Source organism: Rousettus aegyptiacus, unplaced genomic scaffold (genome assembly GCF_014176215.1).
Source record: "Rousettus aegyptiacus isolate mRouAeg1 unplaced genomic scaffold, mRouAeg1.p scaffold_m13_p_12, whole genome shotgun sequence".
NCBI lineage: Eukaryota > Metazoa > Chordata > Mammalia > Chiroptera > Pteropodidae > Rousettus > Rousettus aegyptiacus.
In genome coordinates, this window is record NW_023416287.1 from 66,260,386 (window position 1) to 66,277,059 (window position 16,674).

General features: G+C 44.6%; 1 protein-coding gene and 1 long non-coding RNA gene across 9 annotated transcripts in view; one reads left to right on the forward strand and one right to left on the reverse strand.

Moving 5' to 3' along the window:
• Nucleotides 1–16,674, forward strand: part of MAPRE2 (microtubule associated protein RP/EB family member 2) — a 130,260-nt gene that overhangs the window by 111,997 nt on the left and 1,589 nt on the right. For 4 of the 7 annotated variants that reach the window (XM_016153963.2, XM_016153962.2, XM_016153961.2 and 1 more), the window contains 2 exons: nucleotides 9,812–9,951; nucleotides 14,144–14,302. In XM_016153963.2, the coding sequence (XP_016009449.1) occupies nucleotides 9,812–9,951; nucleotides 14,144–14,302 (299 nt within the window). Of the gene's footprint in view, nucleotides 1–9,811; nucleotides 9,952–14,143; nucleotides 14,303–15,068; nucleotides 16,638–16,674 lie in introns of those variants that run through there. The other 3 variants (XM_016153960.2, XM_016153959.2, XM_016153956.2) reach the window with 2 other exon arrangements.
• The window catches only part of LOC107515295, a 92,310-nt gene that overhangs the window by 8,753 nt on the left and 66,883 nt on the right, over nucleotides 1–16,674 (reverse strand). The window lies entirely within an intron of this gene.

The following is a 16,674-nucleotide window of genomic DNA, read 5'->3' on the forward strand; positions in this document are numbered from 1 at the left end:
AGAACTCTGAAGCAGGAGCCAAATCAAGTAGGGCAGAGTGGATGATTCCAGTGGGGCTTTGCTCCGGTTCTCACTTGCCTCAGGTCCAACCTGCTCTGTGGCCTCAGACCAGGTCTCTCTGCAGAGGAGTCTGGGTAAGAGAGTGTTAATGGGAGACAACAGACTTACGCCATCAGAAAAACAACCTAAAGCACTAAGCTTGCCAGTGGTAAGTCAATAGGGACTTTGACTGAACATTGTAAAGTAATTAAGTACTTGTGTTCCCCCAAAATGGCCATCAAAGCTTATAAGCTCTGGGCCTGGATGACTGCTTATGCTAGGAGTGGCACCCACCTTGCCACTGTCACGGTTCTCTCTCCCTGTCTTTATTATCATTGCTCTGGCTCAGTTTGTTGGGTTCATCCAACCACCAACTTTCTTCATTGCTGCAGTAAACAGACAAGGGGGTCCACCCTGAATTATTGTTGGGATTCTGCTGGTGCGTATTGTTTTCATGGGGGTGAGGGGTCCTCACCATTCCTAGAGAGAACAATTGCTCTGAGAACAATTTAAAAACAGGAATTTTGAACTAAGATGGTGATTAGTTGGCACCTAATGTGTTTCAGACACACTTAATTTTCTAACAAGACATGAGACATATGAAAAGTCAGAAGTTTATTGAAAGATATATATACCATGTTCAAATAACTATTTAAAAGTTGGAATTTTTAATACTTGAGCCATTTAAAGATGAAAAGTTCTTTCCTGCATTTTTTTTCCCCCTAAGAAAAATTCTCTGAAACCAGAGTGACTCAAGCAGAGCTTGGAAAATACTGGAGAATCACATGATGGCTAAAAATAAGCACATCATCTCTAGCAGGGACAGTAACCAGGGCAGAAGTAACTCAGTCTGTGAATGCTCACACTGGCCAGGCATGCTCAGTGGAGTCCGGCCCCCGTGCCCATGGCAGGGGCAGGCTTTGCGACGCTGGTCAGGAAGGGGCGCCCTCAGGTACCACTAGCTCTCAGTGCAGCAGCAGCCGCACCCTCGCTAGGCCCCTGACTTCCGGTGTAGCTCATTGCCTTGCCCTCCCGGGCAGAGCAGTTATCATACTGTGTAATAACCCTTCAGCAGTGGATTGGGTGGGACATCAGCTGACTCATCACTCTTGTCACTGCCTACTTTTCCTTCAGCACTCTCCTTAGGATCAGCAGCTGATGCCATGGATCACAGAATGCCTTTGTTGCTGTTAATGTTACAAAAGGTAGCTTGTGTAAAATGGCTGGACTTGTGTAAAATGCCTGCTCTATGGGGTATATAACAGGGTTTTCTAAACTATACCGTTGCATATGCTTTGCCAACAACAAGCCAGAACTCATCTTCAGCATTCAGTACTCATCCCCAGGGGAATAACTGCAATAGCTTCCCAACTGGCCGTTGTGCATCTGTCCTCACCCTCCCTACAGTCTGTTCTGCACACAGCCGCAGAGTGAGCCTTTTAAAACCGAAGTGAGGTCCTGTCACTCCTCTGGTCAATTTCCTGTTTCCCTCAGAATGAAAGCCGACTTCCTGACAGTAGCCTGTGTGGTCCGACGTGACCTGCCTCCTCCAGTACCTCTCACACCTCTGTCCTTCTGCAGTGCCAGGCTCACTCTGCCCAGCTCTGGCCTGGTTCCCGAGCAGGCAAGGCAGGGCCTTCGCACTGGCAGTAGGCCTCTCCTCTGCTTGGAATACTCTGCTCCTGCTGTCCCTGAAGGCCAGCTTCCTCACCTCCCTCGGGTGTTTGCTCAGATCTTTCTCAGTGAGGCCTTGAAGAGGTAAGGGTTACTCCTGCAACTGGCTTGTCCCTCGTGGAGATCCTGAAAGTTGTAGCTATGGAGTTGTTGCAAGAGACGTTGGCTTCTGGGAGGAATGAGCCTTCTGAGCCAGGGAGGCGGCCCCCGCCATGTATCTGGTGTGGATCTTGCTCCTTGCATCTGTGCTGGACTCCTACCAAGAGAACTTAATGTTCCTAACCCTGTCTCTCCGAGTGGCCTCAGGCTACATGTGGCCCCTATGGGTCTGAGTGAAGAAGTAAGACTGGAGAAGACCCGTGGTGGGCACTCAGGCCTTCCCCGAAGTTCTATTAAAAACTGCCGCCTACTCCCCCACCACCCCCCCCCAGCTGGCACGCCTTACCCCTGCCTACTCTTCTCTATTCCACAGCATGTATCTTCTAGTTTACTAGGCCACTTACTAATGTATTACGTTATTTCTTATTATTTAATGTCCCCCATTAGAACAAATTCCACAAGGACAGGCATGTTCTGTGTTTCATTCACTGTTTTATCCAAGTGCCTGTAGCTTGCAAGGTATACAGCAGGGGTTCAATAAATATGTGCTGTATGAGTGAATGAATCAGAGTAATTTTAGAAGCAGCACAGAGACTTGAGCTACAGCCGACTGAATTTCAAGAGAGTACATGGAATGGGGCGAACCTTGTGGGAGGAAGACATAGTATAGAGTTGCATATCCTTCACTTTGACCCTAAGGAAGCAGTGGTTAAGAGTGAGGGCCCATTAATAGGTTGTTAATAAATTTTCGTAGAGATTTTCATTAAGTGAGTCTCATTTCCTTATTTTGGCAGTTTTTTACGTTGCTGGTGTTTAGGAATGGGAAACCTGTGTATGTTTTCATCATCAGTTGAGTCCGGTCTCATTTGCTGAGTAGCAATAATGGAAGCTAATATTTATTGAGCACTTACTATGCGTAAGAGCTTTTCATCTATTCATCTATTTGTCTCAACTCTGGGAAGCGGGCACTGCCATTCCTATCTAAAACATAAGAAAATCCCGGTAGCAGCAGAAATCGCACCACCCAACAGGTAGCAGAGTCGGGATTCCTATGAAGGCCACCTAGCTGCAGGTCCCCCACCCAAACCGCTGCCTTCCTAGGGGCAAGGTGAAGGATCCTCAACTTCATTCCAGGTCTTCCTTCCCACAAGATTAATATGCTTCATGCTTGGCTCTACGGAGTGCCCCAAGCTGCTCGAAAGAGGAGCCCGCCTGCTTTTATGAGCTGACACTGAAGTAGCAAAAGGGAAGACCCAGACTTTGCCACTGGCTGCACTAGCTGGACAGAACCCTAAGGGCTATGAACTAATTTCAGAATAAAAGAACCAACCTCTTGATGTTCTCATGAATCAGGGCATCCTGGACCCCTGTTACACGTTTCATTTGGGCTGAACTCTGACCACCAAGGCGCTTTTTTTTTTTTTTTTCCCTCAGAACAGATTGTAAAGTATATACAATAAAGGAATGGAGCCACTCTTGATGGAAAGAATTGGATCTTGAACTCGCAGTGATAAGAATTGTGTGGGAGAAGTCATGTTGCAGCGTGATAGCTCTCGTGTCAGTGTAGTCACTTAGAAGACCCTCTTTCTGTGGGAGTTCTCTCTGCTCATCAGTCCAGCCCCATTCTCTTTCCCCCAGCACTGGCCCTACTTACTTAACAGAGCTCATTACCTCAGTTAAAAATTAAAGTCTATTTGCCAGGTAAAGGGGACAAGGAAGTAATGTCAGATCCATCCACAAATAACTAATCAAAGTAGATGAGATGTATCTTCTGCCATGTTTCAGTCATTCTGTGGGATTTTGTTTTGTTTTTATTGAGCTATAATTGACATATAAATATATTTAGGTGTATAGCTCTGGGAGGAATGAGCCTTCTGAGCCAGGGTGACACCCCCCTCCATGTGTCTGGTATGGATCTAACCACACATAGTTAAACAGTTTTTTCTTGTGATGAGAACTTTTAAGATCTCTCTTTACAATTTTCAAATATACAATACAGTATCATTAACTATAATCACCATGCTGTACAATACATCCCAGGACATTCATTTTATAACTGGAAGTTTGTACCTTTGGCCACCTTTCACCCATTTTGCCCACGCCCCACCTCTGCAGGATTTTTAACTGAGTGAGGCCCAGGGGTAAAGGGAATATTCTCTCAGAGCAGGGGATGATCAGAAGAGTGGTTGCTTCCTGAGCATGTGTGTGTGTGTGCGTGCATGCATGTGCGTGTGTGCATGCACATGTTTTTAATGTCTCTGTGGTTCTTGTCAACAGCATTAATGTCATATTTTTAGCTCTTCTGTTTATGATTTTGGCACACAGAATACGGCAGATTATGTGAGAAGAATTTCTAAATTCCATCAGAGCCCTGGCCATGAAGGATAAGCCAAGTACAATGCTTTTATTTGCTACATCATTCTGAATTCATTGGGCCTCATATGCCCAGAATGTTGCATTTTCCATAGACTTTACACAAGCTAGTAATTATTGACATTAGATACAGTGATGCTTGGGCTTCGCTAAGGCAATGAATCAAGCCACTCTTTGTTTTTTACAAGTATGGTTCAAATGTCTGAGAATCATATTTATACCCCAAATCTTTAAGGCATTAAGACCCAACTGCTCAAAGACTAGCATTATAAATTATGTCCGTATCTAGTGGGTAAAGTCAGAGAATTACAGGGACTTGTACAAAATTTATGTCTATTTTCCTCTGCTTCTGTAACTCCTTTTTATTTTGAAAGGGAAAATTAGGGAGGGAGAGAAAAGCTTGAGGGAAAATGATTCTTGTAAAACAGTGCTACTGCTAATTATGTTTTCAGGACATCATCAAATGCAGCTTGAAAAAAAACTTGAAATGTTTGATAGCTGCAAGAAAAAAAATCTGTATTTATATTATAGCCAAAGTCGATGCTCTTTGAAAGCCATTATGTAAATGTTTTTCACATAAGTATCATTGAGCCAGGAGTCATGGGAAGGCAGAGCACTATCACCAGTGGACTTGCAGGGGGGTCTAGGAAGCAGGAAGGCAGTTGTTGAAGACCTCACTGTCCAACACCAGGATTGGATGCTGTCAAGGACATTATTGAGTCAGTTTACAAAATTGGAATAAAAATGGTAGCTTACATCAAGTATCATATCAATGTTAAATTTACCGACATTGATAACTATACAGTTTTCTGATAACATCCTTATTATAGCAACCCAGGCAAGTGGGAAAAGAGTATTAGGCACCCCCAAAGGCTGGGTACACTTTAGAGAATGGTTTTTTGAAGGAGACAGTAAGACTTTTTAAAGCAAAAAAAATATAGTTCTTAACTGTCTAATGAGGGTGATATACTGTAGGATATTGTCTACTATTACTTATTCTAAAAAGTAAACCATGAAATCATTAAACATAATGAACAAACGATTTCATTTTCATTTTAGTATTTGGCATTTTTTGGTGTCTATTAATCAGGTGATAGCTGTGAGAGGTAAATTACTTCCATATCAAATTACAGCTTGTGATGATTTGAAGAGCTCACTTTACATTCTTTTGAAAATAAGCGTTTTAGTTTAACCCTTAATTGCATGTTTTTTCAAACCCTAAACTTCTAAAGATGCTAAGAACTACCTCCTGCTTTTCCTGTTGTTCTCTTTGCATTCATTCATTAGAAGGTGTAAGAGTACAGTTAACTAGTGCTCATCTCTCATATCATCATTCATCAGATATTTATTTCCATTATGTTCCTTTCGAAACAATCAAAGTTTCAAAACCCCTAGTATTTAAATTTCAAATACTAGTTACTTATGGATCTATTACTAAAATTCGCAGATTCGTTTTCCATTCTTTCCATTCTCCAGCCTGCACTGCACTCCCAGTTAGGGGCTGCCAAGGCCAAGACAGAAGCTGTTCTGTCCTCCCTCCTGTAGCAAGCACTGGTTACGGTGTGGACCAAACCGCCTCTCCACCATCCCCAGAGGATGCCCAGCCTGATTTCAATGCCTTCATCTTTCTCACCTCAAATTAACCCACACGCTCCCTGCATGCGTGCCAAGGTGAAAGGCCTGGGGCTCTGAGCCCCAGCTGACCTTCACATTATCCGTGAAACACACATGCCACTTTAAGGCTGAGACTGACCGCAGTTTGGTGAGACAGACTCCCACAAGTATATTTAAGTAGCAAGGGATGTGTTTTCTCAAGGAAAAAAACAGGTTTTCCTGTGAGGCTCTGCGCAGCTGGAAATGGGACAGCAGCAACTGCTGTCAGCAGCGACTGCAGCAGTTCTGGCCTCGGCCATGAGCCACATAGAGCGTGTCTCCCTCCCAGCCAGCTTCCTCCGCTCATTTCTAGTTTTCTTCCCCTGATAACTTGGCCTCACATCGGGCTTTGGTTTGCCGTGCGACCTTTTCTACTTTTACTTTGTACTGAACATTTCAGGTCTTTTTGCAGCTGCGTTTGTTGATGTCCTGAAAATATAATTAGTGGAAGCCCTGTTTTACAAGCAATCAGCTTCTGTTTCTTTCATGTTTTTCTTTTACAAGTTACATGAGACTGGATGACGCAGAACGTATTAGAACGTTGAGTGTATGTGATGAACCTCCTCAGTTGTTATACCCCGCCGCGTCATAGTTGCTGTCCTGCTTAGGGAGGACTGCCTGGAGTTGGGGTGAGGGTGGGTCACACGTTCCCCAGGGAAGTCTCTTCTGCAGGGCTGTCTCTTTCAGAGGAGACCAGTGAACCTGGCAGAGACTTGGACAGCCCAGGCACAAACGACCTTCCTCCTCCCTACTCAGAGTTAACCGTTTACTGACTGAATTTACCCACTGTGATTGGTGTGGGAACATAAAGTGGTAAACGAAACAGAAGCACTGCTACCTGTGGAGTTTGTCTAACAGGAGAAGTAGGCATTAATAACTACAGCGGTCCCTTAAATCCACAGGGGATACTTCCAAGACCCCTAGCGGATGCCTGAAACCCTGGATATACTGAATCTTATATATACTATGTTTTTTCCTATACATACAGACATAAGATAGTTTAATTTATAAATCAGGCACAGTAAGGGTTTAACAACAATAATAAAATAGGACAGTGATAACAGTATACTGTAATAAAGTTATGTGAATGTGGCATTATTAAGTAAAATAAGGGCTACTTGAACACAAACACTGTGATACTTTGATAGTCAATCAGATAACCAAGGTGGCTACTTAGTGACTAACGGGCTGGCAGCATATACAGTATGAATACGCTGGACAAAGGAATGGTACCAATCCCGGTGGGACAGAGCAGGATGGCACAAGGTTTCATCATGCTACTCAGTCCTTATGCAGTTTCAAACTTACGAATTGTTCATTTCTTGAATTTTCCATTTAATATTTCAGACAGCGGCTGACCACAGGTTGAAACTGCAATGAGCAAAACCATGGATCGGTTAAGGGGGAGAGTACTGTGCACCATTACAGCTGGTGGGTGCTATGCTATGGCTTCTCAGAGCAGTTAACATCCAAGCTGAGACCTGGAGGATGGTAGACTTAGTCACTCAGAGGAGGAGGAGTGTTTTAGGTAGAGGGAATACAGCCCAAATCATACTCTGTGGTCATGTAGTCTAGAATACTGTGAATGCTGGATGTGGCCATGCCTGGGGATTCTTAGATGACTGTCACTCCCACGAGACCGTCAGCTCCCAGAGAGAAGGGATTACTACCTGGCTCATCGTAGGCACTCTGTTAATATGTTTTTAGTAAAGAAGACGTTGACCATAGACAGTCTTTGATCTGCTTTCTGTTAGGCTTTGTTTATATTGAAGTATGATGTATCACTTATTAAAAGGTCCAGAGTAACTTAATTTTTCAAGAGCTGCTTCCCCAGCCAGGCTGACTGGTGACTGCCCTTAGAGAAGGCTCTTTGCCAGGTCAGCATATTCTCACCCTTCCTCTCCTGCTGTTCTCCCTGTTGGTGTGGCCTTTAATTAGGGAACCTGGCCAATGGGACATGGACATAGTGTTCCAGGAGTGTTTCGCATGGGCTTCTACAGAGACGAAGGATCACAAATAAAGCAGACTGTCAGCTCTCTAGAATCTTTGGGAAGTTCTACAGAGATGCGATTTCTGGGTCACTGAAGAGTTACCCTTTGAATAAGAGAAATGCCTAATATATTTTAAGTCGATCAATTTCATTTCAATATTTTAGGCATTTCTCTTATTTTAAGGGTATGATGGTGTCAGTGCCTCTCAAGGATATATATGACTTTGCATCTAAAACTAATGACTTCAGGCACCTCAAACATATAAGTCTAAATTTTATAGTCCTCCTGTTTGTTACTTTATAATTAGGAGAGTGTTTGAAATTTGTAACTGCTGTCAGCACACTTAGCCTTCATAACCCCTTGCCTCTTCTTTCTAATCTGTCGGTACTGATAAACTGTAAAGTTAGAAATAACTGTAAAATTGAACGAATTGTTCTTTCAGGTTTTATTTGCTTGTTCATGTATTTATTTAAACATTTTTTCCTTTAATACATATATATTCAGTCAAGCACTGTGCTAAGCACTGGTGTTGCAAAGCGAAATGTAACATGCTCCTTGCCCTCCGAGAGCCTTGTAGAGGAGCGGAGTATGGGGCATTTTGGTGGAGAATGGGGCCAATAGGAGCACACAGGAGGAGCATCTACACCGGACTGAGCTGCCGTAATCAGAACCACATTCAGAGTAAAAAGGAATGGGTGGGCCCCAGTAACAACCCTGAATTTCTTAATCCGTGAAGTGTATAAACTTCATTGCATATACCTTGTACCTTCTGTTTTGGCTGCTGAGGCCATTTCCTATATCTGTGCCATGTTCTAGACAGTGAGAGAGCCTATCATGAGCCAAGCTCCTTGTAGGTGAGGTCTTACCAGAAATCACTGGTTTTTTTTTTTTTAATTTATATCCTTATTAGTGATGCCGTTGAATCATTTGGTTAAGGTGCTGATCCCCAGACCTCTCCATTATGTAAAAGTTTATCTTTTCCCTGTGTAATAAGTAATTATAGGGTAATACATTGACACATGTGAATTTCTTATTTCCCAAAAACCTTATTTAATGTTTTAGTCTATAAATGAACCTTTCCTGAACTAGTTCAGAGTGTTGCTAAGGTGTGATTTTTCTAGTTCTAACATGTCTTCTACCATCAGTGTTCTAGAAAGATTTTTATATTCCTCCCTTCCACCCCACCCCCAGTAGTATGGACTAGACTTTTATTTAACCGATGCATTACAGTGCACTGCTGCCTGTATTTTTTGGCGCGCACTGTCTCCCAAGTGTGGCTAGTTGGGCGCCCCATCGAGCTGGCCCCTGTAGCCTTCAACACTGACCCTTGAGCACAGCCTTCCTTTTGACACAAGGTGTTCCAGCTCGCCTTGCACTCTCCCTGCCCCCACTACTGGAGTCAGACGTTTCTCCAGTAGCCCTTTAATTGCAGAATAAAAATTTAAAACCAGCACTTGGGCACCAGGAAGGTTCACTGCTGTGCAGATGTCACTGTGCCCAGGCTCTTTCAGTAGCTAAGGCCAGGAAATATATTTAAAGAGGAAAAAAAATACATTTGTATTGATATTTCTTCTAAAATATTAATCTCCGATAAGGTCTTTTTCTTTTTAGAAATGCAGCTTGTAGGGATGCTTTGGGTTTAAGAACCTTTCCTCTTAAAAAAAAAAAAAAAAAAAAAAAAAAAACTTAAACCCTCTTCTGTAACTCTTATCTCTCTGGAAGGAGAAAGGACAAATGCATTAATCTCATGTTGCTTGAGGAAAAAAAAAAAACAGGAATTTAAATTAATTGCCCAAAATGACACTGTCATTTTATCTCGTGTGCTCTTTCTATGTGTATTTGTGCTACTTCTGTTTGGGAGGGGATCACTGGCAGTATCTCTTATACATTTTAATAAATGTTTTTATATCATACATTTGCTATATTTCTAAAAAGCATTTTTAATGTTGCCAATATTTATAATTTATTCCGGCTACTTTCAGGTGCAGCTAGATCAAGTCCAGCATCTAAACCAGGATCCACACCTTCTCGTCCCTCATCAGCCAAAAGGGCTTCATCCAGCGGCTCAGCATCCAAATCTGATAAAGATTTGGAAACACAGGTCATACAGCTTAATGAACAGGTAAGTCATCATCCCTGACCCTGTCTCTGGGCACAGTGACAGGTGTAAGGGGAGAGGAAGCAAACACTCTAGGCCTGGGATAAGGCGGGGAAGGTGAGGCAAAATCAGTGATTGCAAGTAAGAATAAAAGGAATTGTTCGGGCAGATAAAATCAGTGGCCCATTATGAATAAAAGATGCTAGTCACAAACCTCAAAGCTGTACATTGAGACAGAAGGACAGATGACTCAGCCCCAGGTAAATGCAGACTTGCAGGCCAACCTCCCCCTCCCCATAGCTCAGTGCTGGTCATGAGCTCCAGGCTAGCCATAGCCTACCTCTACTTCTTGCCCATCTAGGTGGAGTTAAAGGCTTTAGGTTGGTCCCCCTTCCTCCTTTCTTCCCTTCAGCAACTATTTGCTAAGCCTGTTCTATGTGACACACTGTGCTTGATGCTAATAATATATAATGGTAGCAAGATAGAGCCCTTCCCTCCCCTCGTAGAATTTACAGTGATTGTGCAGGTTAATCAGTTACACACGCCAAACCTGACACTTCCCACAACAGCCAAAGCTTCTTGTTACCACAGAAACATTGAACCCAATTTTGAGGTGATCAGAAAGTTGTATTTTAAGTAGAACTTTTTATCTAATATTTTTCATGATTATAATAAACCTGTTGCCTTTGAGATTTTCTATATATAAAAGCTTAGGTATGCTTTCTAGCTAAAGATTTTGCAAAAGATTATACATAGTTTTCAAAGTAATAAACCAAGTGATAGGGAAGGGCTCCTAGCAAAAGCCACCTACCCTGGCCCTGAGTTAGGAAGGGAGGGTCTTTTATCCTAGCTCCTCCCATCACGGGGAGAGGAGTCTTTATGTGAGGTCCCCAGGTCCTTGCTGGACTGGCTGGGCCATTCCCCGTGATTAATCTGATCTTGATGAGCCAGCAAGAGTGTGGAAACCATTTTTGAAATAATTGTATATTTGCAGTCAAGAACCTAGTTTAAAAGCAGGCAGTTGTTTAGTGAGGGTGTTTCTTTATAATTCTGATCACTTTAATGAAAAAGGTAAAATGTTAAGTCATCCAGTGGGTGGGACTTTGATTTAGAAACTGTGGAATGTTCTCATTACCTGCTGAGTCTCAGTGTGAGCCCATACAGCATTTCTAGTAATGAGTTCTCAAATGAAAGGCAGTTAGACAGCCTTAACAAGCCTTGAGCCACATGCCTCAGGCTGCAAGCAAATGGGGTCAACATAAAAAGCATCAGGCATGGGTCCCTGATACTTTAGATTTATAACTCTTTTCTCTTTAGGTATTCTGATTCTGCTACCTTTATTATCTCATGTTTCTTCACGATTTGGCTCTTCCCTGTCATCCTCCTCTACCACACCCAGGTTTCCGACCCTTCAGCCCAAAGTGTGACCACATGGGGACCCCGAGGTGCTTCCTGCCCCTCTCTCCCTTACAGCCTTAACCAGCCAGCCCCACTTTTCCTTGAGGTGGGCTCTAGCTTCCATTAGCTCTGCAGTCACACAAAGAACCCCATGCCCTCAAGGCACTCAGACCTTGTCCTACCATCCAGATGCCACTTTGGAGAGGAGAGAGTGAGAAGCGAGGAACATTCCGTGTTCCAGTGGTCTTCCGCCTCCTTGTTATAATTCCCTCATTACTTCGAAAAGGCTTCACTTCCCTGCCTGCCCCCTGAGGCATTCACTTAGAGCAGTGCGCCTGCCCCCTGCCTCCCTTTGGTCGGAGGGAAGGTCATACACACCCTAAATTGCGAGCCTCCATTCAACTAACTAGGGAGCTCTTACTCCAGATCCATTTCCATGGTTCTCTGTTACTGCTCCCTCCATTTTCTGTCCTTGAATCCTGCAGTGCAGGGTGTCCCCTGAAGCTGACAGGGAGCCACACAGGCATCACTATGTTAGATCTGAGGACAGTAATACAAGGAATGGCTGACTGAAAGTGCCTAGGCTGAAGAGTGACTTACAGTAGCAATAGAGAAAGTGACAAGTGCCATAAATTTTAAGAATCTCATTTACTCGGCCTCGTGCCTTTATTCAGGCAGTCTCCCATGACGTACTATGGAAGTACCACTGTGCCAGATGATTCCAATGAGAAAAATGAATCGAAAGACAGGGAGAAAAAGACATCACTAAAATTAGGGACAGTTTCGAGAAAGCAGGTTAGCAAACAGGCAGTGGGGTGGAGTCACAGCTGTGCTCAGGGACCCGGGGGCGGGGGTGGGCAGGCGGCGTGCAGAGAATGGGCATAGGTTAGCCCAGGCAGACACTGTGACTCGGACTGTGAGGCTGGGAGGACCTGCAGTGTGCACACTGAGAGCGGAGAATTGGGAACGTGTCCCTTACCCAGCATCCCCTCCAGTGCGTAGGCTCCCGCTGTGACTTAGGAGGGGGCAGGGAGGCATTGGGCTTTATGAGGGGGACTATGAAGATGGAATTGCAGTTGCCAGTTGATCTTTCATCATATAATTTAGCTCCTGTTGGTTTTTACTAGGGAATGTTTATAGCTGTGCATCTATTACCTAATGCATCTGGAATACCACCAAAGGCTGACTTGGGCTGGGTATTTCTACGAAGGCTCAGCTCTCTGCTCATCATGCAGACCAAAGCACTCTTTAGAGGCAGACAGATCTAGTTTTTGTGACTCAAATGTGTCCAGAGACCCTCCTTGCCTGTGCAGGGGGAGCTGGCAGACACGTAAACTGACACAGATCCATCAGCTGGCACCAATTCAGGCTTTGGATGGACTCTGTGGTCAAGCCTGGGGAGGGCCTTGATCTGTGTCAAAGCAGTGTAGGCTTTCTAGATTAAAGGGAGTTCTCTTTTTCCTGGAATTCAGGCTGCTGGTTCCTTTGGGTTTTACCAATGTCCAAGCAATTATATTATCAGAAATAAAAGTTAAATGTTAGCTAATGAATGTTCTACTGCTTGGTGAGCAGCCACGTGAGGTCTTCAGTGAGGTGAACTCTGAGGAAACAGCATCTCTGAGTCTGACAGGATGGATTCAAGTCTGCCAGGTGCACAGGAAGGCCTGGACACTACACGTGCTTAGTACATTTGAATAAATCACTGATTCCACACAGATAAATAGTGTGTACAAAAGCCCAGAGTTATTAGAGAAAGAAGAAAAATTTCCATTCCAAAAGTAATTCTTAGAAATTCTGTTAAGAGCGATTTTAACATAAAGATTTCACCGGAAGAGAACCATTAAAGACCTAATTTACCTTCTAAAGAATATTGTCTGCATAAATAAAAAATGCATAAAGGATAAAAAAAGTTGAGGGACTTTCAGAGAGCTAGAATGGGTGATAGTTTCAGCTGCCTGGGGTTTGAGCCCCCGTCTGTTTACACCCCCTTCATTGTTTCTGCAGCTTGGGTGACAGCTCTCTGGGGCTCTGCCTCACCGTTGCCTCCTGCCCTTCACTGGCACTATCTCTGTTGCCACTGTGAGAGGCTGCACGACCCTGGATGGTCCTTGAATCAGCATCGAGGGGGAGAAGAAAGGGAATAAGGGCTGCGTTGCTAGAAGATGGAGCTCCCATTTCTCCCCACTTTTCCAGTGAAAATCTTCCGCAAAGCCAGACCTAGAGAAATTAAGACAGATTCAGCCAGGTTCTTAGTCTCCCCGTTTTCCTTGTGTAGCCAGGACCCAATTTCTTAGTAGAGAAAATATGTCTAGTTGGGCTCAGGAATGTTTATGAAGGGTCCAGAACTAAGGGTGACCATTAATGCAAGTGATGCGAAGCCAGGAGTGTCCTGAGAATACATCTAAAGTGGTCACAATGACAGCCTCTCCTTTCCCTCTTCCCCCTCCTCCTGTTCTCTCATCTCCCCTCCCTGCAGAGGATGGGCAAGTTAGGAGTAAGATGTGCTCTGGCCCAGGTTAGCAAGAGAGGAAAGCTTAGAGCCTGGATAGAACCGTATCAAACGGAACAGTCCTTCTCACCCGGGCTAATGAACACCGAGCTGACTGAGGGGAATGACAAGTGTGCTGTTGAGGCTGGACATTTTGGCCCATGCTCAAGCCGCAAACAGCAGCTCCCTTGTTTCTCCCTCAAACTTGCACATTGGTTATTTTTGTGTCTGGTTTTTCATGTTTTGGGTCTTTCTACATAGGCAGAGTTCATCACTTATTTCTTACACTGTATTTGGGGCTTTTTCTTCTCCACCCTCACCCCCTTGCAGGTACATTCATTAAAACTTGCCCTTGAAGGTGTGGAAAAGGAAAGGGATTTCTACTTTGGAAAGTTGAGAGAGATTGAGCTACTCTGCCAAGAACACGGGCAGGAAAACGACAACCTCGTGCAGCGACTAATGGAAGTCCTCTATGCTTCAGACGAGCACGTAAGTGTGACGGGCCCTGGACACTTGTGTTCTAAGTGACACTTGTGGTCACAGTGCCATCATCCTTGTGCCTTAGGATACTGCCTTGGGACCTCAGTGAGAATTACAAATCAGCCAGAGCATGTAAGATTCCCGAAGGAATAGACAGCACTGTCATCTGGTCCACTGACCCATGTCTATGGGACATGCATCCACAAATTCATCTGGGAAGAGATGGGTGGATGTAGGGTGGGGGGATGCAGGGGGACATTGAGAAAAATAGGCTTATGCAGCCAAATCTCAAGTGATTTTCAGCTGTCTGAGCAAATGAACAGTAACTATGTAAGGATTTTTTTTTCTCTTCGTGAAAGATCAGAGTATGGTTAAAGGAGAAATTGATCTAGATGCTTTCTTCATACTCGTAAGCCCCACGACTGTTTTTATTTCATAGCTGGTTGTCTTGGTTACCCACTGCCAGTATAGACCATCACTGTAGGACAACCCTTTGTTGAAAAAAATACTTCTAGAAAGCCTCCTCTGTGGGGAGGACTTGCCCAGCAGGGTTGCTATTCATGAGTGACTGTGCAGGAGACCCAGAGTGTGGCTCCAGCCAGTGATGGAAAGCAGATGTGAGGAGCAGTGGAGGAACAAGAGAAGCAAGGAGGGGCTGGGATGGATAAATGGCAGACACCAAGGCAGGTCACTCCCAGCCTACCCATGCCGGGAGGGAAAGGCCCCAGCAGCTGGCAGCAGGAACGGCAGCCTGATGGGGCTTTACCTTCCTCAGGGCCCTGCTGTGGAAGGCGAGAGAGGACGGACTGGGGCTTCGAGCTTCTCGTGCCAGGTTGAAGCTGGGAGAAGTGTTTGTGACTGTTTGTCCAGGCAGCCTGCGGATGCTCTGAGGGCTCTGTGGCTGAGTTGTATGGATGTTAGTATTTCCACAGGATGTAACAAGCCACTAGTAAGTTTACTTTGTCTTATTCCAGCTGAATACCAGGCAAATGTTTATTCCGTGTAAGATTAAAATCCTGGCTATAAAAGTTTCCTGAAATATAAGAACCTGTCTGGGGTTTGGGGACACTCCACTACTTTTTCATTTTCCCTAGTTTTTAAGCTTCTTTCTTGGTTCTCATTAGGTCAAACTGTAGATTTTGAAGCCCTAAGAATCTTCCTGATCGGGTCTTAGAGACAGTGATGGCCTCACAAAATACGGTTTGTAATGTGTCCGCACCACCCAAAGTGGAATGGACGTAATATTTTGTATGTAGAGAGTGCTTTGCAGTCTGTCAAGCACTGGATAAATTATGGTTATTCTCTCCACAAGCATATTTGAGGCTAAATCCAATGAGGTCTATGCACCACTGTGAGCCTGAGTGAACAGTGCTGGTGTTTATCCGTGATTGTGTCCGTTAACTGGGTGGGAGAAAGGCGGCATGCAGGATTAAATATTCCCAGCCCTGCACTTCCAATGAGAGGAAGAGCCTTAGTCTAACTTTGAGCTAGATCTTATCCTAGAGAAAGTCCTTGTGTAGGAATGCTATCAGGTGAACTCCAAATTAAGGGTTGACATGCGCCACTGAATTCCTGGCTAATGACAGGCAGGACCAGACTTAGGCATGAGCGCTTGCCTCCTTAGTGTGATTTCAAGGGAGTCTGCCTCGATCACTGCACTCAGTTTCCCTTCTTATCACCACCACCCCATACACATACCCCCAGCTGGCTGCAGTCTGGATCCAGAGAGCCATTCTTTCAATGTCTGGGCAATGAAGGCAGACACCCCAAGCAGAAGTAATACTTTAAAGCATCATGGGTTTAGCAAGTCCATTCCTCAAACTCTTGGTTAGTATCCTCTCCATACCTTACCACTCTGACAAGTTGCTCCTCCAGCATGGAAACCTGTACCAGAGAAGTAATAGATTATAACAAAGGGTCTGCTTCAGGCAGACATGCTGCCAGGTGAGAAGAATGACAGTAGAGCAGGAAACAGGAAGCAGGTCCACATCATGGGCTGTTAGTGTCAGGGTAACCATCTGACGCCCTGGAGGGGCCTGGGGCTCTGTCACAGCAGATTCACTCGATGTTCTTCAGTCGTTGTGTTTGGTTTACTATTTCACAGTAGGAAAATATGAAATAGGTTCTGTGACAATTTCCCTCGGAAACAAAAAGTCTGGTAAAGCCTGATGCCCGCGCTAGGGCGATCTGTTCTTTGATGGAGAACAGCAGAGGCATCCGTGTGTGTCCACTCGCTCCTGACAGTAGGGCGGTACTTGCCTGGCGTGTCGTTTCTAAGCTGGTATTTGCCACGGCCTGTGCTGAGCAGTGGGGATGGGGCTGGGGACAGTGCGGCCGCTGACACAATAAGTTGTTTCAGCTAGAGCTTCTCCCCCTGCCCC